At 46.9% G+C, this 20,885-nt stretch overlaps 1 protein-coding gene across 4 annotated transcripts in view; it reads right to left on the minus strand.

The window, feature by feature from the left end:
- The window catches only part of LOC144671347 (nesprin-2-like), a 55,168-nt gene that overhangs the window by 13,321 nt on the left and 20,962 nt on the right, over positions 1-20,885 (minus strand). For 2 of the 4 annotated variants that reach the window (XM_078533189.1, XM_078533190.1), the window contains exons 5-10: positions 19,907-20,044; positions 18,698-18,892; positions 14,033-14,297; positions 13,504-13,604; positions 4,775-4,880; positions 3,012-3,340 (exon numbers count right to left, since the gene is read on the minus strand). In XM_078533189.1, the coding sequence (XP_078389315.1) occupies positions 3,012-3,340; positions 4,775-4,880; positions 13,504-13,604; positions 14,033-14,297; positions 18,698-18,892; positions 19,907-20,044 (1,134 nt within the window). The remainder of the gene's footprint in view (positions 1-3,011; positions 3,341-4,774; positions 4,881-13,503; positions 13,605-14,032; positions 14,298-18,697; positions 18,893-19,906; positions 20,045-20,885) is intronic. The other 2 variants (XM_078533192.1, XM_078533191.1) reach the window with 2 other exon arrangements.

Below are 20,885 nucleotides of genomic sequence, written 5' to 3' on the forward strand. Positions count from 1 at the left end.
CAATCCTCATGAATTTGGTCTTTTCAATCTGAGTGCAAGCTCCCACCTGCATTTCTGCGTGATGAATCATAGAGACTGGCTGCCTCTAGCTTCTCTCTCTGTGTCTCGCTCGCTCTCTCTGTGTCTCGCTCTCTCTCTCTGTGTCTCGCTCGCTCTCTCTGTGTCTCGCTCGCTCTCTCTGTGTCTCGCTCGCTCTCTCTGTGTCTCGCTCTTGCTCTCTCTGTGTCTCGCTCTTGCTCTCTCTGTGTCTCGCTCTTGCTCTCTCTGTGTCTCGCTCTTGCTCTCTCTGTGTCTCGCTCTTGCTCTCTCTGTGTCTCGCTCTTGCTCTCTCTGTGTCTCGCTCTTGCTCTCTCTGTGTCTCGCTCTTGCTCTCTCTGTGTCTCGCTCTTGCTCTCTCTGTGTCTCGCTCTTGCTCTCTCTGTGTCTCGCTCTTGCTCTCTCTGTGTCTCGCTCTTGCTCTCTCTGTGTCTCGCTCTTGCTCTCTCTGTGTCTCGCTCTTGCTCTCTCTGTGTCTCGCTCTTGCTCTCTCTGTGTCTCGCTCTTGCTCTCTCTCTCTCTCTCTCTCTCTCTCTGATCCTGGCAGGCTGACTTCTCTGCGAATTGCAGGGATATTGTTTGGAAAGTCTGTAATCGGATCCTACAAAATGCTTTGGACCCTTCCCCTCTCAAAGCGCATCTCCATGGTAATGTGAATCACAGAGGTCTTGTATCCAGATAGAAATGCTAATTAGCTATCCTTTAGACTCCAACACCATTCTATCTTCAAACTAAATAGACAGTTAAAGTATAACCATTTACAAAACTTTCTTAACACCTTTCTGGGACTTTGGAGACTAACAGTCTATCTGCTGTCAGCACACATGCTTCTGTCATTGCCGAGAAGTGTGAATACCTTGCACCCTCTCCCCAACAAAACAACCTCTTTAAACTTTAACAATCAAACCGTCCAAGGTTTACCATCAGCAGAATTCTGAACAGGTCACATGAATCCCCTTCATTCTTGGAATTTTCCCCAAATGAAAACCCCAAAAACACAATCTTATAAGCTTTGTATTTGTGTCCCATTAATCGGCCAGCCGGTGTGAAGACGATGTCGGGGCCCGATCGCAGGTGGTGGCCAGTTTCGTGGACAATCTCAGGCCCACCCGCCAAGGGGAAAATCCTGCCCCATGTCTCAGCTCCAGGCACTGGGCCCAAGGTCCCAGCTCCCAATCTCTGTCACAAGGTGGTGTCACTTCTGAGCACACTTTGCAGACCAGGTGTTTGGACCTGCCCCTGGTTCTGAGATCTGACGGCCAGGCTGGGTGCCTGACCCTCCCCTTGGACGGGGTCCGCCGTCCAGAGCCAGTCCTGTCGCTGGCTGCCTGAGGAGAAACTCCTGCTCGGTCTCCGAGGGGAGGAAATCCCGGTTGCTGGGATTGAGAAGCTAATTGCTGGAGTCCCACATCTCCTGAATTGCAACACAAACTGGGTTCGATTTTGACATCTGTCCACCTGAAGCCGTAACCCCTTCCAAGACATTGGGCTGAACACTTGACAAGTCAAATAGTCCTGGTGGCATTGACCCGGAGAATCCAAAATTAGAACTGCAATTGTTTCACAGTGTCCCAGACCCACAGCAGGCTCAAATCCATCCCTTTTAATAGATTCTAAAAGGGCAGATGGAGGCCATTCGGCCCATTGTGCCTGTACTGGCCCTTTGAAAGAGCTTTCTCATTAGACTCATTCCCTCTGCTTTTACGCCATTGTCCTGCAAATTTCTACTTTTCAAATATTTATCCAATTCCTTTTTGAAAGTTAATTTCCAGTCACAATAAGTCACTGTGTAAGAGAGAAAAAAAATCCTCTCATTTCACCCCGGGTTTATTTGCCTTTTTGCCTTAATCTGTATTGCCTGGCTTCCAACTCTGTCAATGGAAACAGTTTCTCCTTATTTACTCTATCAAAGCCATTAATGATTTGAATGGCTCCAGCAAAATTCACCTCAATCTTCTCTGCTCTAAGGAGAATAATTCCAGCATCTCCACATAGCTGAAGACGCTCATCACCTGGTTCTCTCTCTTCAGGTACCACACCCTAAGAGGGCATTTGCGACCATGGACCTCCATGTTAATCTGACTCTAGAGGTGTGCATCATCTTCGTTGGTGGTACATTCATCCAGTTTGCGAGGCTCAAGTCTTTCGAAAATTCAATGTCACCTAATACTGTGCTAGTGGAGTTCCTCTGTATCCTCTCCAAGGCCTCGACATCCTTCCTAAAGTGTGGTGTCCACAACTGGTCACAATTCTGCAGCTGGGGCTTAGCTAGCGAGTTATAAAAGATTTTGGAGAACTTCCTTGTTTTACTCTGTACTTCTTATTTTAAAAAATGTATCAGTAAGGCCAGAACCTTCAACCTCACCCAATTTTCTCAAACACCTCATTCTCCAGAAACACTCCCAATGCCTTGTGAACCCAGTCAGACACTCTGCCTCAATGTCCATCTCTGATAACTCATTCACAATTCTGTTATCCATTGACAAACCTTGCCTTGTGTGTAACATGTCCCCAGGGATCTGACCTCTTCCTCTGGTGAATACGCTGCTTCTCACCATTTCCCTCAGACTCTGCAAAGCACGTGTGTGTGTGTGTGTGTACACACCTGTTTGTGTGTGTATAATGTGTGCACCAGTGAGAGTCAAGAGTATGTGTCCATGTGTGGAACCCATACCAGTGAGTGTCAGTGCATGTGGAACCTGTACCCCAGTGAGAGTCAGTGTGTGTGGAACCTGTACCCCAGTGAGAGTCAGTGTGTGTGGAACCTGTACCCCAGTGAGAGTCAGTGTGTGTGGGAACCCGTATCCCAGTGAGAGTCAGTGTGTGGGGGAACCCGTATCTCAGTGAGAGTCAGTGTGTGGGGAACCTGTACCCCATGAAAATCAGTGTCTACAGGAGACATGGGGAACGATGAAACATTACGCATCTGTCTGTTTGACAGAGTGTGGTGAATGGAATTTATGAGCTTCACTGACCTCCAACATCTGTAGCCACTGCCCCATGCCTCCGGCCCTTGCCTGGGGGCCTAGACTCTGACTCTGAAGCCAGTCCGAGTGGACTCGTCCTTTCGTTTGTTCCCAGTCCAAATGTTGCCACATCCAACAGTGTCCGTTGGTCTTCCTCAGTGTTTCTGCGATCGTCTGTTCATCACAAGCAACATCTGGAGATAAAGAAGGTTGAGATTTACCCCTGCAATGGTGTGATCTGCCATGATTGGCTGGCCCTGCTTTGAGCCCTTCTCGATTCTCACGTCCTCTTTGCATTTCTTGAAGTTCATTTGTATCATCAGAATAGCAAATGGCTGCTGTAGAAAATTGTTAGAATCAAATTTAATGGGATGGAGGCAGTTAGAATGGAGTGTTAAAGGGAAGAAAACTTTACAAAGCTTCTGGAGGCTATTAATAGGCACCTTCAACCTCTACCTCAAAGATTTGGAAGGGTTTTAATAGAGTAAATGATAACAAATTGTTCCCGCTGGCAAGGAGGCTTCAGTAACCAGGAGATAAGGATTTAAGATAATTGGCAAAAGAACCAGTTAGGAGGTGAGAATTATTATTTTTTCTTCTATAAACGCAGAGTGTTATGATCTGGACTGTGCTGCCTGAAAGGTTTTTAAAGAAAATTCTTTCAATGAGTGTGGCACCGCTGGCTAGGCCATCATTTACTGCCCATCCCTAACTGCCCTTGAGAAGGTGGTGGTGAGCCGCCTTCTTGAACCGCTGCAGTCCATGTGGTATAGGTACACCCACAGCGCGGTTAGGGAGGGAGCTCCCAGGACTTTGACCCAAGTAGTGAGAGCAATTTAGTTTAACATTGTTGAAAAATTCTTCCAAAGTGTCCTGATGAATGCAAGATGAAAAGCTTTGACATGTCTCTTTTTTCAGCAACACCCAAGTTCTGTGCTACCAAATGACTATTTAATAATACAGTTCAAAGGGGGTTTTGGCTAAAGAATTAAAAAGGAAAACTTTGCAGAGCTACGGGGAAAGGGATTGGGATTAATGGGTTCATTTTAAGAGCTGGCACTGGTCTGATAGGCTGGTAGTGTTTCAAATGGTTCAGCCAAATCTGGCAGTGAATGGCCAAACCAGTTCTCCACCGTAGCCTTTCAAGTCTGCGTCCCTTGGACCTAAGAGAGCAGAGATGAGGGCTGTACCAGGGTGAGAGAGCGCCATGGTTTTATCAAGGACTAGGATGTCAAAGATGGAGATAAATCAGGAGCTGCAGAATCGTTGTGGTGAATGGAAGGCCAAAGATTGGATGGTTGGAACTTTGTAAATGCCTTTAGAACCCCCAAAAAAAATCACATAATTTATCATCTGACTTTTATAAACATCCTCTCAGATCCCCCTCCCCTTACCTGTCTGGAAAGGCACTCACAGACCCTCACCCACAGGTCCATCCATCTCAACTCTACCACCCCCGGCACCTCCATACCCCCTGCTCCTACCCCAAACCCCGAATTGCCCCACCAGGGCTCTCGGGCCAGATCCTTACTCCCACCCAGACAGATCCTCCCCGTTGAACCCTCCCATCTCCGACATGAGGTGCATCCCACCTCCCACCTTGTGACTCTGCCCCACGACCCCATCCATGGCCTCTGGCCCTGTCCAAACTTGTGATCTCTGATCCCCTACCTCTGACCCCCACCAACTTCCCTGTGTTTCATGCTTGGTGTCAGCTGACTGTGGTGGGTGGATGGGAGAGAGAGAGAGAGATAGAGTGATCATTCCCTTACCCTGGGGGAGCCTGTCACTGACTGCTTGCATCTCGGTGTCAAACAGAGGACCAGGGTCACCCGACATCAGGTTAACTTCAATGTCGCACTGACAGGCCACGTCCACCTGGGAAGGAAACAGAGACAGTAGTGAACACAATGAGCATCACACACAAACAGCCAGACAGAGACACAGCCAGACACACACACTCAGAGACACCATTATCACGTACATCACTACATTGGTTAGGCTACTGAATTGCTAACCCCTAAAACCTTGACTAATGATCTAGAGACACCGCATTTAAATCCTATCACAGCGATTGGGGAATTTAAATTCAATTAAAGAAATCGAACATGATAAGCTAGTATCAGTAATGGTGACAATAAAGCTAAAGGAATGTCATAAAAACCCATCTAGTTCACTAATACCCCTTTAGGGAGGGAAATCTGCCGTCCTTACCCGGTCTGGCCTACATGTGACTCCAGACCCACAGCAATGTGGCTGACTCTTAACTGCCCCTCTGAAATGCCCTAGCAAGCCACTCAGTTGTGTCAAACTACCACAGAAAAGCCTGGATGGATCACTCAGCATCAACTAGGCACTGGAAACAGTTAATAGTATGTCAGTTATATTATTAAGATACACAGATGAAGGACATTGTTTAATTAAGCACTTTGAGCACATCAAGAACTAGAGGGCACAGATTCAAAATAATTGGCAAAAGGAGTAAATGTGACGTGAGGAAAAATATTTTCATCCAGAAAACCAGTGGTTGGAGTCTGGAACAAACTTCCTGAGAGGGTGGTGGGGGCAGGTTCGATCGAGGTATTCAACAGGGAATTGAATTGCTACCCGAAAAGAGAGAGAATGTGCAAGGTTACGGGGATAAGGCAGGGGAGTGGGAAGAGGAAGAACACTCTTTCAGAGAGCCAGTGCAGACTCGATGGGCCGAATGGCCTCCTTCTGCACTGTACAGATCCTGTGATATACATAGGGAGCAGCTGGGACAATGGGTGTGAGCGGCAAGCTGACAGACTGAACGACCTCAATAAACTCTGAGTCACGAAAAGCTCCATCTTGGTTTTGACTTCACCAACCGGCTTGAATTCTACTAACAGACACGACAAAGCCACAGTCAGCCCAGGCAACCTTACTAACATCTGGGGGCTAGAGCCAAAATTGGGGGAGCTGTCCCACAGGCGAGCCAAGCAACAGCCTGACATAGTCACACTGAACAAATTATACCTCTCAGCCAATGTCCCAGACTCCCCCATCACCATCCTTGGGTATGTCCTGTCCCACTGGCAGGACAGACCCAGCAGAGGTGGTGGCACAGTGTACACAGTCGGGAGGGAGTTGCCTGGGAGCCCTCAACATTTTCTCTGGAGCCCATGAAGTCTCATGGCATCAGGTCAAACATGAGAAGGAAACCTGCTGCTGATTACCACCTACTGCCCTCCCTTAGTTGATTAATGAGTGCTCCTCCATGTTGAAAACAACTTGGAAGAGGTACTGATAGTAACAAGGGCACAGAATGTACTCTGAGTGGGGGGACTTCAATGTCTGGGGTGGTGGGCGTGGGGGAACCTGTTTGTTCTCTCTCATCAATCCACCTGTCACAGATGCATCTATCCATGACAGTATGGGTAGAAGTGACCACCGTCCCATTCTTGTGGAGACAAAGTCCAGTTGGGTGGCATCGCCTCTATGCCAAATGAGATTGAACCAGCAGGTCAAAACTGGGAATCCATGAGGTGCTGTGGGCCATCAGCAGCAGAATTGTACTCAACCACAATCTGTAACCTCATGGTCTGGCCTATCCCCCACTCTATCATTATTATCAAACCAAAGGATCAACCCTGGTTCAATGAAGAGTGCAGCAGAGCCTGCCAGGAGCAGCACTGGGCATACCTTGGAAAAGAGGTGTCAACCCGGTGAAGCTACAACACAGGACTACTTGCGTGCCGAACAACACTATGTGATAGCGCTAAGCAATCCCACAATTAACGGATCAGGTCTAAGCTCTGCAGTCCTGCCACATCCAGTTGTGAATGGTGCAGGACAATTAAGCAACTCACTGGAGGAGGAGGCCCCACAATTATCCCCATCCTCAATGATGGTGGAGCTCAACACGCAAGTGCAAAAGACAAGGTTGAAACATTTGCAACAATCTTCAGCCAGAAGTGTCGAGTGGATGACCCGTCTCGGCCTACTCCTGAGGTCCCCTGCAACACAGATGCCAGTCTTCAACTAATTCAATTCACTTCATGTGAAGTGTCCTGCACACAATGACTATGGGTCCTGACAAAATCCCAGTTGTAGTACTGAAGACTTGTGCTCCAAAAGTATCCAGGTCCTGAGCCAAACAGATCCAGTACAGCTAGAACATTAGCATCTACCCGACAGTGTGGAAAGTTGCTCAGATACTCGAGATCGTGGTGTATAAGTTGACTTTTGAAGCCTCGGACATTCCTTCCAAAATAACAGGTGCCGCCTTGTATATGCTGAGTATAAAACGTATACCACAGGTATTGGTGTAGGTGGTCGCCATTTTGAAATGTGGAACCAAAAACACAATGCCGATAATTAAAATTAAATCAATGTGACATGTTTTATTGAATGAATTAATTTGACAAGGATACCTTTAACCATAATCAAAATGTTTGGAAAAAAAAGAAGTCAAATTAATTCTCTTTGGATTCCGATGCAGAGTCCATCAAATTATTGAGTCACTTTGGCTACAGCATCATCGTAAGGATCCCACTCTGGATCAGTTTTGACACTTTGTTTTAAAATCATTTTTTCAGAACAAACGATTTTCCTCTCTGAATTGGATATTCCACATTTTTTTGAATGATCTGATGAAATTTGTACACCATCAGCATCCTGCAATTTGATGACGAAACCACACAAAACATCAAGCGAGGCAGCATGCATGTTTCCACTTTTGAAGGGCGTTTTTCTCTGTCAACCATCCACCTATCCCATTGAGCACGAACATGTCCCTCGAATGGCTTGAATGTTGAGACAAGCATCCAAAGGTTGAACTATGGGTTTTGACCCCCTGGTATAATTGCAATGTGGGTGTTATTTCATTGCAGGTGACTCTTGATCTCAACAGCTGTATGGGATCGGAACCTGACCCACGCTAATAAGCTACACTCTTCATGGAGGCTATTGGGATGCCTGTTCCACACATGATTGATCCACAACTTTACTCCACCCTTATCCATCCAGCTGTTGCCACGGACATGCACAAAAGCTCCAGCAGGGAACTTGATGTTCAACGCGGTTTTACCTTTGAAAATGACCATAGGTTTTAATTTTGTTCTGTCGGCCATGAGATTCGTACCACGGTGAACCTCGTCTTCTCATGTCTTGTTTTCAATAGGAATGTTTTTGAACCTTTCCACTCCGCGGTTTGGTTGCTGGGCATCTCATCCACATTGCTGGTGTGACTTAACGGGTATTCGTATTTTTGCCGTTGTCCGATGAGGAATCGAGGTCTTCTGGTGGTCTCTGAGCGACCTTGGTCTTCTGCTGAAACACTGGACGTTTTCATTCCATAAAGGTGGCTGCACCAACTGGTTGTTGCTGTGAAATCTTCGCTGTACGCAGGGTTTGATTTGGCCCAGTTGAGTACATGTGCACACGTTTCTGGTGATGATGCAACCATTCTGACGATTTGAGGACCCATTCTGATACGTGCTTCTCAAGATCAGTCCAGTGGCTGCTCCCTGTTCTCATGGGGGGCATTTGGTCTTGGGTTTTTCCTCAGGGCAGATTCCTCCTCCTTCCATTCTTGCTCCAGTTTCTCACTAACACCAAACTCCACCCCACCCCCGCAGCGAGTTGGGAAACGTTACAGCTTTTCACTTGAAACTGGCTTCGTACTCCATTCTTTTCGCAAGAGACCCCATTTCTGTTCGTCGCTCGCCACGCGTGGCCATGTCTTAAACTCTCGCGCATCTTCTTGACCAAGACCTGCTTGACCCCATCCGACGACGTAGGGTGAGTAAATTTTGCATTTCTGAGGTGAAAAATTGAGATCGACCCCTAACACAGTCATAACATTTCTTAGTTTAAAAAAAAAGGGAAGGATGATTTATGCACCAAGTATAACTCTAAACCTGAATTTTGGTACCAAAACATGGGGTTGCCTTATATGTTGGATCAACTTATACACTGAGACAGGTATGACCTGTCCAATAAAAACAGTGGAAGGTCAGCCCGGCCCATTACCACCCCAGTCTCCTCTCAATCGTCAGCAAGGTGGCAGTTGTCAGAATTTGAATTCAATTAATAAATCTGGAATATAAAGCTAGTCTCAGTCATGGTGAACGTGAAGCTATCAATTGTCGTAAAACCCCATCTGGTTCACTAATGCCTTTTAGGGAAGGAAATCCATCATCCTTACTCAGTCTGGCCTACAGGTGACTCCAGACCCACGGCATGGGGCTGACTCTTAACTGCCCTATGATGAGGCCACTCTGTTCAAGGGCAATTAAGGATGGGCAACAAATACCGGCCTTGACAGTGATGCCCACATCCCATGAAGAGAATAAAGGGGGAAAAAAAGAGCATGCCCCACGATTCAATTAGATCATAGCTGATCCCACTGTGGCCTTAACTGCGCTTTCCTGCCTGCCTCCTATAACACATAGGATTATATGTCCTATAATCTTAGGACATTAAGATTGTCCTTGTGGATAAAAAAATTAAGCCTGGTTACGATCAGTGAAGAGGGGTCAAACAGCTCCCCTCTTTCTCTACTCCTCGTTCGACTGTAACAATTTTTTTTAAAAAAGGATGTGCTTGTCAATCCAGTGACTATTTAACTGTTTATGTGCTGTGACTATAAAACACACAAACGGACAGGTTTTTGAGGTTTGTTTGAAAAGAAAATAGAATAGTATTTATTGAATTTAAACCGGTATAAATAAAAAAAAATAATAAAAATGCTTTAACTTAAACACACACACACACCAATAAGTTACAGGGTGGGAGGATAGATTAATTAATACTTTAAAAACCAATAAAGATTAAGTGATATGGTTCTCGTAGATTGACGACTTGGGTGGATCCAAACTGAGCTTGGTGGCCTTTCTGGTTTCAGCATTGTGGCAGGTTAAAGATGTGGACAGATGTTGCACCTGTTCTTCTGGACACAGTAGCTGCTGGGTTGTGTTTAAAATCTCTGATGACAGGGTTTAAGCTTACAAGTTGGGTAGAGAGAGAGAGAAAGAGAGAGAGAAAGAGAGAGAGGGGCCCATCCAGGGGTCTTGCTACTTCAATGTCTTTTCTGCTACCATCTCTGGTCTGGAAAAAGCAGTTTCTTAAACACAAAAAGAGCTAGATGGATAGTCACATGATCCCCTCTCTCCAACTGACCAGTGACCCAAATATGGTCATGGCTAGTGTATTCCTGGTGGATGGTTTTGCTTTCGTTAGATTATGGCTGGGGTGGATTCCTTTCTTAGCAAAGATGTTCATTGTCTGAGGCGATTACATCTAATGCATACACCCCACCCAGGTGATTGTCTGGATGTTCTGTGAATGGGTTCGGAGATGATCCCATTCACTCTCCTTTAAGGTAATTGTCTCTGCTGGGATTTTCTAGACTGATTGGCTTTGGAATTTATTCAGTAAAATTATGCAAATATTCTGCCATCTTGTAACCATAGATTCTAAGTCACTGGAATGTTGCTTTAGGCTTGTTCAAATCCAAATCAGTGGTTTCCAGCTAGGAAATTGTCATTTTTTTGCTTAAATAAAGCATTGCTTCATACCAACATTCAATGACCCAGCCCCCACTGATCTCTGTGGAAGAGAATTCCAAAGACTAACAACCCTCTGAGAGGAGAAATTCCCCCTTAAGACCACAAGGGGTCTTAAATGGGAGACCCCTCATTTTTAAACTCTGCTCCCTAGTTACAGATTCCTTTATGAGGAGGAACATCCCCTGAGCATCTATCCTGTCAAAACCCCTCAGAATCTTACATGGTTCAATAAGATCGCCTCTCATTCTAAACTCCAATGAGTATAGGCCCAGCTTGTTCAACCTATCCTCATAAGACAAACCCTTCATCTCAGGTAAAAGCAAAATACTGCAGATGCTGAAATCTGAAATTAAAAACAGAAAATGCTGGAAAAACTCAGCAGGTCTGACAGCATCTAGGGAGCGAGAAACACAGTTAACGTTTCGAGTCCGTATGACTCTTTTTAAAGCTAAAGAGAAGTAGAAATGTGATGGAATTTATACTGTTTAAGCGGGGTGGAGTGGGGTGGGATGTGGGTGGGGGGGGGGGCTGGTGAAGCAGGTAAAGCAGGATAGAAGGTCAGTGGTAGGTGGGAGTTAAGGATAGATTGACAAAGATGTCATGGACACAAGACACAGGGAGTGTTAATGGTAGTGGTGAAGACTAAAGGCATAAAGGTAAGAAAGCAGAATGTGTTAACAGCAGAACAAGGGTCATCATTCTGTGAAAGAACAACATGGAACAAGTAGGAGATGGCCATGGGGCTGGTGGTGATGGGGGGAAAAGGATTAAAAAGGGATAAAAGGAATGAATAAATGAATAAAAAAATAAAAATAAAAATAAAATATAAAAAAGGGATTAAAAAGGGGTGAAGGTAGATTTTGGGAAGGAGGTAAAAGCCGGCTGTGTGGGACCGGGAAACTACCAGGTTGGAAGCTGTGGTGGGAAGATCTCCGGTGAAGATGAGGTCGGTGACAGTTCTGGGAACAATGGCTTGATGTTCGGTGGTGGGGTCATGGTCCAGGGAGAGGTAGGAGGAAGAGTCTGAGGGTTGGTGCTCAGCCTCTAAGGTAGAGATCAGTACTCCAGACAACAACAGCACCACCCTTGTCAGCAGGTTTGATAACAAAGTCAGAGTTGGACCTGAGAAAACAGAGTGCGGCAAGTTCAGAAGGAGACAGACTGGAGTGGGTGAGACTTCATCTCAGGAATCAGCCTAATGAACCTTCTCTGAACTGCTCCCAATGCAAGTGCATTCCCCCTTAAATAAGGAGAGCACAACTGTACACAGTACTGCAGTTGGAGACTCACCAATGCGCTATACAGTTGTAGCAAGACTTCCCTACTTTAATACTCCATTCCCCTTACAATAAAGGCCATCATTCCATTTGCCTTCCTAATTACTTGCTGTACCTGCATGCTAATTTTTTTGTGATTCATGTATGAGAACACCCAGATCCCTCTGTACCGTATTCTGCAGTATCTTCCAATTTAAATAATATTCCGTTTCCCTATTCTTCCTGCCAAAGTGGACAACCTCACACTTTTCCCATATTATACTCCATCTGGCAAACATTTGCCCACTCACTTAAACTACCTATATCCCTTTGCAGACTCTTTGTATCCTCCTCACAACTTGCTTTCCAACCTCTCTTTGTATCATCAGCAAATTTAGCTACAATACATTTGGTCTCTTCATCCAAGTCATTGATATGGATTTTAATAATTGAGTCCCAGTACTGATCCCTGTGGCACTCCGCTTACTAGTTTGCCAACCTGAAAATGATCCATTCATCCCGACACTGTTTCCTGTTAGTTAGTCATTCCTCCTGCTAATATATCACCCCCAACACCCTGAACTCTTATCTTGTGCCATAAACTTCTATGTGGCGCCTTATTGGATGCCTTTTGGCAATCCAAATACTGATTCCCCTTTATCCACCCTGTTTGTTACATCCTTAAAAGAACTCTAATTGGTCAAACACGATTTCCCTTTCACAAAACCATGTTGACTCTGCCTGATTGTATTATGATTTTCTAAATGTCCTGCTACTACCTCCTTAATAATGTATTCTAGCATTTTTCCAGTGACGGATGTTAGGCTAACTGGCCTCTAGTTTCCTGCTTTCTGTCTCCCTCCTTTCTTGAATAGTGGTGGTACATTTGCAGTTTTGCAATCTGGTGGGACCTTTCCAGATTCGAGAGAACTTTGGAAGATTATAACCAGTGCATCTACTATCTGCAGCCACTTCCTTTACGACCCTAGGATGCAGGTCATCGGGTCCAGGGTTCTGTAACACCTTAACCCCAGCACATCCCAAAGCACATTACAGGCAATGACATACTTTTTGAAGTGTAGTGTTGTAATGTAGGAAATGCAGCAGCCAATTTGCACACAGCAAGCTCCCATAAATAGCAATATGGTAACGGATAGATCATCGGCTTTGGCAATGTTGATTGAGCAACAAATATTAGCCAGGATACTGGTGAAAACTCCCCAGAGAGATCTTTTACACCTTCAGGAGAGCAGACAGCATCTTGGTTTAACGTCTCATCCGAAAGATGGCACCTCTGACAGGGCAGCACTCCCTCAGCATTCGGTTGGAGTATCACCTATGATGTTTGTCCTCAAGCCCTGGAGTCGGACCTGAACCCGCAGCCTAATAACTCAAATCAAACTGACACATGTAGACGCAGACACACAAGGAACGGGAGCAGGAGTAGGCCATGGAGCCCATCGAGGCTGCTGCGCCATTCGATAAGGTCATGGCTGAACATCAGCATCAACGCATCGATCCCAACCCCCGTAATCTTTAATTTGCCTAAGTGTCCAAAAATCTATCCAGTGGATCTTTGTTACATTGACCCTTATCCAAGTCTGTTGTGCTGTTCTGAACACACTTTACCTGGAGCACCAACCTCTGGAGTGTGGGTGTGTCACCCGTGTGGCCATGGTCATGAACTCGCACAGCCATTACCGTTCTCACCTGTTGCAGTGTGCTGGAGTCGCTTTTCACTCTGCGACGGGTCGGTCGATTACTTCTCCAACCCGACACTCTGCCTTTCTCGTTCAGGTCAACGGGCTTGTCTAAAATTGGAGACAGATCGGACAGGATTTCACAGGGCTCTGAATCCGGCTAGCAGCTACTCATCCACTGACGGCACAATCCAGGACCTTCCCGAGGAAGGAGAACCTCATCCCCCTCACAGAGCTAAACCCATCCGACCCCATCCACCACCTTCTCCTCATGTTCCCGCAATCTGGCTCACACACCCTGTCCTCATACCCCAATGTATAAAAGATATCACTTGTGTGAAAAGTTCCCTTCACCGTAACGAATGATTTCAAGACAAGCAGCCAAGCTCAGGGCCATTAACTTTGGGACACCATGTGGAGGTGAAAGATAGAGATGCACATTGGGAGATTTGTGCTGATCAGTGCATTGCCCCGTGAAGCCCTGGAACACATACAAGGAACCCCTGCCAGGACTTTGCCCAGTAACAGTGATCACATACCAAGCACCGAAGGGTGAACGGAAACATTGTCCTCATGTGTCATTGACTCTCCGGTATCCACATACGAGTCCCAATCCAGAGATAAGGAGTCGACACTGCTCGGACTTGAACGGCCAGACTGATGGTCGCTTGGAGCCCCTTCACAAAGTAGGTGCTGCACCAATGAGCTCCCGCAATCCTGGGCTCTCTGCTCCGCCAGGATAGTGTCAGAGTGACGATCGGGCTCGCTTCCCCCTCGGTTGGCTAATTCCCATTCATCAAACACCTGGAACATGGAGAAGCAGCAGATCAGTTTGCGGAATGCTGACTAGAAGCTATGCAACTTGCATTTATATAGCACCTCTCGCAAGGCACTTTACAGGAGCATAGTAAAAACAAAATTTGATGCCAGGTCACACAAGGAGATTTAGGACAGCTCGATCCCAGAGGTGGGTTTTAAGGATAGTTTTAAAAGAGGCGAGACCAAGCGCGAGAGCGAACGCCAGAGAGAGGCAGTGGGGGTTTAGGGAGGGAATTCCAGATCTTGGGGCCCAGGCGTGGCCACCAATGGTGGATTAAAAATCAGGATGCACAAGAGGCTAGAATTAGAGGAGTGCAGAGATCGCGGAGGGTTGTGTGGGGTTGAAGGAGATCACAGAGATAGGGAGGGGGTGGGGGGGGAGGGGTGGGGGAGCGAGGCCATGGAGGGGATTTTAAATTAAAAAGAATTTTAAAATCAAGATGCTGCTTGGCCGGGAGCCAACGTAGCTCAGTGAGTGCAGGGGTGATAGGGGAACGGGACTTGCTGCAAGTTAGGGGAGTTTGAGGACTTCCAAGTTTCGGGAGCTGGGAGATCAGCCAGGAGTGTGTTGGAATAATTGACGTGAGAAGTAATGAGGGCATGGGTGAGGGTTTCAGCAGCAGAGGACCTGAGACAGGGGCAAAATCGGACCATGTTATGAAGGTGGTCCCAGCGATGGCACGAGTGAGATTAGAAGCTCACCTCAGGATCAAACGTGACACTGGCTTAATCTCAGACTGTGGCCAGGGAGAGGGATGGTGTCAGTAGTTAAGCAACAGTCTTTGGAAAGGGGGTTGATAATAAAGGCTTCAGCCTTCCCCATACTTAATTGGGGGAAATTTCTATTCATCCAGTACTGGATATCGCTTAAGCAATCTGATAATTTAGCAACAGTGGAGGAGTCGAGAGAGATGGTAGTGAGGGTGAGCTGGGTGTCGTTAGCATAGGTGTGAAAATTAATGCTGTGCCTTTGGATGGTGTCACCGTGGGGCAGCATGTGGTTGAGAAATAGGAGGGGGCAAGGATAGATCCTTGGGGAACACTAGAGGTAATGGTGCTGGAACAGGAAGAGACGCCAATACGAGTGATTCTCCGGCTATGACAAGATAGATAAGAATGGAACCAGGTGAGAGCAGTCTCACCCGGCTGGATGATAGAGAATCATTGGAGGAGGATGGTGTGGTCAACCGTGTCAAAGGCTGCCAACAGGTGGAGAGGAGAGGGGTAGTTTACCTTTATCATTCTCGTTAATCTCCTCTGTACCCTCTCCAAGGCCTTGACATCCTTCCTAAATTGCAGGACCCAGAATTGAACACAGTTTTCTAGTTGGGCCCCAACCAGTTTAACCCCAACTTTCTTGCTTCGTGACACCCTGGTCCACTCCTTCATCACTCCCAACTCCTCATCCCCTTTCCATGCAATCGCAGAAGGTGCCACACCTGCCCCTTTACCTCCTCCCTCCTCACCAAACACTCCTTTCAGGTGAAGCAGTGCTTCACTTGCACTTCCCTCAATTTAGTCTACTGCATTCGCTGCTCCCAATGCGGTCTCCCCTACATCGGAGAGACCAAACGCAGACTGGGTGACCGCTTTGGGGAACACCTTCAGTCTGTCCGCAAGCATGACCCAGACCTCCCTGTCGCTTGCCATTTCAACACTCCACCCTGCTCTCTTGCCCACATGTCCATCCTTGGCCTGCTGCAATGTTTCAGTGAAGCTCAACGCAAACTGGAGGAACAGCACCTCATCTTCCGACTAGGCACTTTACAGCCTTCCGGACTGAATATTGAGTTCAACAACTTTAAATCATGAACTCTCTCCTCCATCTTGACCCCTTTTTTAATCTATATTTTTTTTGTCCCCGACCTCCCCACAGGGCCATCTGTCACTTGCTCTTATGTTGTGCTTTCACAGAGCGCTGACCCTTGTTCTGCCATGAACACATTCTGCTGCCATACCTTTATGCCACTATCCACACCATCTTTAGTCTTTAACACTCCCTTTGTTTTGTGTCCATGACGTCATTGTCAAATCTCTCCTGAGCTTCCACCTATCCCTGACCTTATAGTTTGCTCCACCCGTTCTTAAACAGTATAAAATCCATCACATTTCTACCTCTCCAGCTCTGAAGAGTCATGCGGAGTGGGATTGGATAGAATCTGTAACAGTAAAGGGGGTTACAGAAGTTCAAAAAAGTAATACTTTAAGAAAATAGTTTAACATTGTTATTAAAAAAGTTGCCATTTTTTAATTGGGGGAGATGTAGCATAATGGGTTAATAGTTATGGGAATGAATAGTGATGTGTATCATGATGTAACAGTGACATCAGCAGTCATCTGCTCGAGCCTCTGTAGAGAAGATAGAATAGTCTGCACACGAGAGATGTACGTACCTAGTATCTCATCATGTATATAGTGTAAATAAAGTCGTTTTGAAGTAACCTACCTGAGTCACTTATGAGTAGAGGGAAACCTTCCCAGTATAGAATAGGCTACAAGATAACCCCCAAAACACTGTCTATGGCCTCCTGAAGTCCTCTTCACAGTTTATTACATATCAGTGTTTAGTGCCACATTGAAATTATGCCGTGTACATCCAAGTCCAGGTCACCAATATTCAAAAATAAAAGCGGTGTTCCCAGTACCAATCCCTGGGGAACACTTTCCTTCAGTCCGAAAAGCAACCTTCCACCACTGCTCATCCATCACATCTGTTTGGATGAAGCCACCTTCCGACACAACTAGTCTTCCTTTTCCTTCAACTGAGGATTCGCCTCCACAGGGGAGGGCCCTCAACTGTGTCTATCCCAATTTCTGCTCTCACCCTGTCCCCTCCTCCAGCTTCAATCCCACCCCCTCCATATTCTACGGATCATCCTCGGAGATTTCTGACGTGTTCAGCACGATGCCACGACCAAACACACCGCCCTCTCCTCTCCCCCTTTCAGCATTGAGGGGGCCTTTCTGTCATGTGATTCAGACTTCAATGACCCCAGCACCTCTGCCCTTTTCAATGCATGTGCAGGAGATGCAATACCTGCCCTTTTAATTCCTCCATTCCCATCGTGCAGGGGCCCCCAACAGCCCCTCTGGGTGATACAGCAGTTGACTTGAACTTTGAATTTAGTGTACTCTATTTACTGTTGCTCAAGATACCGTCTCCTCTACTGTGAGGAGTCAAAACACAGATTGGGTCACCATGTTGTGAAACACCTACGCTCAACCCGAGACCCTGAATTTCTGGTGGTTTGTCATTTTAATTCTTTGTCCCGCCCCCAATCTGGTCACTCTCCTTGGCCTCCTAGACTGCCCTATTGGAGCTCAATGTAAGGTCAAGGAACCGCTCCATATCTTTCGATTAGGCACTTTACATATTTCCAGACTCAACTTCAAGTTCTACAATTTCAGATCGTAATCGCTGCTGGTAATAGTTCTGCTGCTGCCATTTACACCTCCTCTAGGCCCATCTCTTGTTCCTTCACTTGTCCCATTACCATCTCCTTGTGCCTTGCACCATCATTCCATTATTTAATTCAATCATCCCTGCAGTCACTGCGAAACCCAAAGAAATTAGCCCAAATTACAGCAACGGTACTGGTCCAACCAACAGAGTCAGAGACAGCAGCAGTTGAACATGTAGGGAGGCAGGGAGGGGAACGAGGTAAATGTAGATAGAGAGAGAGAGAGAGAGAATGTACGAGTAAATTGCGTTTAAATTTTTTGGAGTTTAGAAGAATGAGAGGTGATCTCATTGAAACATACACGATTCTGAAGGGGCTGGACGGGGTAGATACACGGACTGAAAACGTTAACTGTATTCCTCTCCGCAGATGCTGTCAGACCTGCTGAGTTTTTCCAGGTATTTTTGTTTTTGTTTTCGATACTGAGAAGTTGTTTCCACTGGTCGCTGAATCTACAACATGGGGGCACAGTCTCAGGATAAGGGGGCCAATCATTTAGGACTGAGATGAGGGGAAATTTCTTCACTCAAAGCGTTGTGAATCTTTGGAATTTTTTACCCCAGAGGGTTGTGGATGCTCCACTGTTGAACACATTTAAGGCTGAGAGAGGCAGATTCTTGGTCTCTCAGGGAATCAAAGGATATGGGGAATGGGCAGGAAAATGGAGTTGAAGCCAAGTGATTGTACTGAATAGTGGAGCAGACTCGATGGGCCGAGTGGTCTACTCCTGCTCCTATTTCTTGTGTATGAGAGACAGAAAGAAAATGACCATGTGGGAAAGAAGCAAAAGGAACAGTGAGAGGAAGATGTGGGGGGGGGTGGGGAGATGTTCAAAATTGACTGTCAATCGGATCAAAGCTTCAGCCTGTCACATTGTGATGCTCCAGGTCCTGGGGAAGGATCCGAGCAGATCCAGCTCCTCACCTGCGCCGCGCTGTGGCATCGCTTGTGGAACCGGCTCACTTGCCCAAACACATCCTGCTGGAACTGGAGGAGATCCCAAACCTCGTCTTCGATGGTCACACTGTCCTGGGACTCGCTCTTCTGGAGTAGGACCTCTGCTGCCATCAGCAGCTCGCCCGTCTTGTCGGAGATGCAGGTGATCATTTGCTGGAAGACCTGGGAAGGAGGTGGGGGCAGGGCAAGAGGGTGAAGGTGGAAATGTGGAGCTGGTTATACCCCATCTCGCCCGGGACATCAATTTTGAGTGCAGTCAGTCAGTGGAGTGCGATTGTGAAAGCGCGTCACCCCAAAAAATCCTTTCCTGCAGGAATTTTTATCTAAGCAACTTCATGAATCCAATTGTGGGGGGATGATGGTGTAGTGGTAACGTCACTGGACTAGTACTCCAGAGACCCAGACTGATGCTCTGGGGACCCAGGTTCAAATCCCACCACGGCAGCTGGTGGAACTTAATTTCAATTAATAAAATCTGGAATTGAAAGCTAGTCTCAGTAACGGTGACCATGAAACTATCATCGATTGTCGTAAAACCCCATCTGGTTCACTAATGCCCTTTAGGGAAGGAAATCTGCCACCTTTACCCGGTCTGGCCTACATGTGACTCCAGACCCACAGCAATGTGGTTGACTCTTAACTGCCTCTCAGCTCAAGGGCAATTAGGGATGGCCTTGTCAGCGATGCCCCTTGGGAGAATGAATAAATAAAGTTTGTTTCAAACACAGCAAATACTCAGTATCAACAAGAACAGGCAGAGTGTGGAATTCTGTGAGAGGTGGAGACTTGGGAGTTGAGAGTTGGGGATGGTCAATCCTGGGGTTTACTGTCCACATAGGTTGGGCTTTGGGATAATGATCAGTAATTGTCCAGGAGCCAATGAATGTGGCTGCCTCGCTTTCCCCAACACCTCTTTAGAGAGGGAGTTGGTGGGCTCGGGCATGGGGGGTGGGGGGGTCAGTTTTGAGATTGGCTGGAAAACTCAATTATAGAGTTGGGATTGGTGGTTTCTCCCTCAAATCCCTCCCCCATTGGGTGAGAGTTTGCTATCAGCCTCCTTCGGATTCACTCCACGCCCCTCCACTCCTGATTGTGACCCCCTTCCCTCAATGTAACCACCTCCCTCAGATGGGAGCCCCCCCACCCCGCCCTGTGCTCAGGACTTGATCCCAGTACCTGCAGCCGGATGAGCTTTTCTGTTGCCTCTCCTTGGGAGAAATATTCCAGCTCGGTGCGCTGAATGTCCAACTCCATGAGCTGCAGCCACAGATTCTCTCGCTCGGCCTCAAACTCTTCTCTCTGGGTCACAAAATACTGAGAACAAGACATTGGGCAATTGTCAGCATCTGGTATCAGCATCACTGAACATTACAGCGCCACACACGCATGTACCGACGCACACGCACGCACCAATCGTATGTTAATTATCTTGTTAAGAAATGCAGGTGAAGGGCCGCTGGGGTGACCAGGGTTGGATGGCGGAGAAGTGGACTGGATGACGCCACGTGAACTGGCGCATTGCGCAGTAGTCGATATCCAGCTCGCGGCTAATGCCATCCGCAGCCTCAAAACAGTGGTGCTTGGCCCCGACTCCACCCACGGAGCCGAGGCGGCTCAAGCGTGTGGTGGACTCCCATCTGAACTGACCCACGAGTTCAGGGATGGGCAGATGATGCCACAGTTTAATGCAAAGAAACAAAGGAATAACACGTTTGGGTGAAAAAGCATTGGATGTACAGATACTACCTGCTCCGGAGGAACAGAGACCCGGGATCAAATATATCACTCCCCAAAACGTCAATAATTAAATTAGTTGCACCCTGAGGTTTGTAAATTGGGATGTTGAGGACAATAATAAGGTGGTAATGAGCGGAACAAGACAACCGGGAGGCCATAGTTACAGACTGTGCGCAGATTAGGGCCCCATCATAGAAAGGAGATTAAAACCAGAGAGAGCGTGCAGTCGATTGACCAGGAGGATTCCAGGGATGGGTGACTGTAGCTATGAGGAGTGACTGGAGATACTGGGACTTTCCTCACTGGAGCTGAGAAGGTTAAGCGGAGAGTTATTAGAGGGTTTAAAAAAAAACTCTCCGTGTTTCAAGTCTTTCTTTCATTCATGGAATGTGGGCGTCACCGGCAAGGCCAACATTTG

The sequence above is a fragment of the Cetorhinus maximus genome, chromosome 32 (genome assembly GCF_964194155.1).
Source record: "Cetorhinus maximus chromosome 32, sCetMax3.hap1.1, whole genome shotgun sequence".
Lineage (NCBI taxonomy): Eukaryota > Metazoa > Chordata > Chondrichthyes > Lamniformes > Cetorhinidae > Cetorhinus > Cetorhinus maximus.